The 1,166-nt window shown below is 41.5% G+C and overlaps 1 protein-coding gene across 2 annotated transcripts in view; it reads right to left on the bottom strand.

The window, feature by feature from the left end:
* Nucleotides 1–1,166, bottom strand: part of LOC109544204 (ubiquitin-conjugating enzyme E2 Q2) — a 23,057-nt gene that overhangs the window by 11,765 nt on the left and 10,126 nt on the right. For both annotated transcript variants that reach the window (XM_048670661.1, XM_048670660.1), the window contains exon 2: nt 266–483. In XM_048670661.1, the coding sequence (XP_048526618.1) occupies nt 266–483 (218 nt within the window). The remainder of the gene's footprint in view (nt 1–265; nt 484–1,166) is intronic.

The following is a 1,166-nucleotide window of genomic DNA, read 5'->3' on the forward strand; positions in this document are numbered from 1 at the left end:
GTGATTTGCACTCGTCCAAAAATCGGAACGGAAACTGAACCGTGTATGACATGTGTGGCTTCCCCTTTCCGATCACACACCGATCCGATTATTCGATCATCGACGGAAGGTTCTCTGATCGGAGTCGGATCGGAGTCGGATCGGATAGACGGCCTTTAGTGTTGGTACTTAGGTGCCAATACCTGCACTTAGAGGCACCACCGCAAGTTAAGCCCCGACTGCTCTGAAATTAGGCGCCAATAAAAATTAACAAATGTCCACGTACCTATCTGCGATTTCTTGCTGATCGTTTAATCTGAGGCGATCCAGGTCGGGTGGCTCGGAAACGGCGTGCAGTCTACATAGTTCTTTCAGCAAAATAATAACCTGATGTAAGACATGATTGTCCAGACCCTCGGTGTTGCTCAGTATTTGGACAGCATTTGTTATGCTCGTTTCTTCTGAATCCGCAAACCAGACCGGCGGCACAGCCGGATATGTTTCCTGCAATTAAAAAACATGTAATAAATAAATAAAATATAATAATAATAATAATAAAAATGACTGCGGCAAAAAACCTCAAACATTTGCAAGATCCACACTTATATAATTTGCAAAAAATAATTATTAAAATATCACTAATTATTTATTTTGAGACCGAGGTGAACGTATCGTTTGAGTCTCTTCGAATTTTCCGATTTTTCTTGTTGTACCTTAAGGAACACTTTAAGTTAAGCAGTTTCAGCTGTTTGAGGAAAGTCACCATTTTCAAGCTAAAAATTGTTTCCTTGGATATCTAGCATGTAGATTCATTCAATTTGGGTCGGTTTGGATTGTTTAGGTCTTTTCAGGTTGTTAACTTTTTGTATATTATTTTTTAGTTTCATTAAACATTATCAAGGCGATGAGGCAGTGGGCGAAGTGATCTCCCGTGCTTTCCGACTAAGACTGGTTCAACTGTCCTGTGTTGCTGGCATTTCCGCTAGAGCTAGTTCGTCGGAACTTTTGCTCTTTTGTGAGTGCCTTTAAAGGCTTAATTGAGATTGAATTTGTCGAAATTGACTAGGTAATTTTGAGAATGCCGCCCAAGCATTGCTTGCCCTATGTACCTCTGGCTAGGTTTGCTGTGGGAGAGAAATGATAGGGGGGGAGGGGAGAAAGGGGTTTCGAGGTATAAGGGTGGTGTG

The sequence above is a fragment of the Dendroctonus ponderosae genome, unplaced genomic scaffold (genome assembly GCF_020466585.1).
Source record: "Dendroctonus ponderosae isolate FM_Combo_2020 unplaced genomic scaffold, Dpon_F_20191213v2 Dpon_F_20191213_1, whole genome shotgun sequence".
NCBI lineage: Eukaryota > Metazoa > Arthropoda > Insecta > Coleoptera > Curculionidae > Dendroctonus > Dendroctonus ponderosae.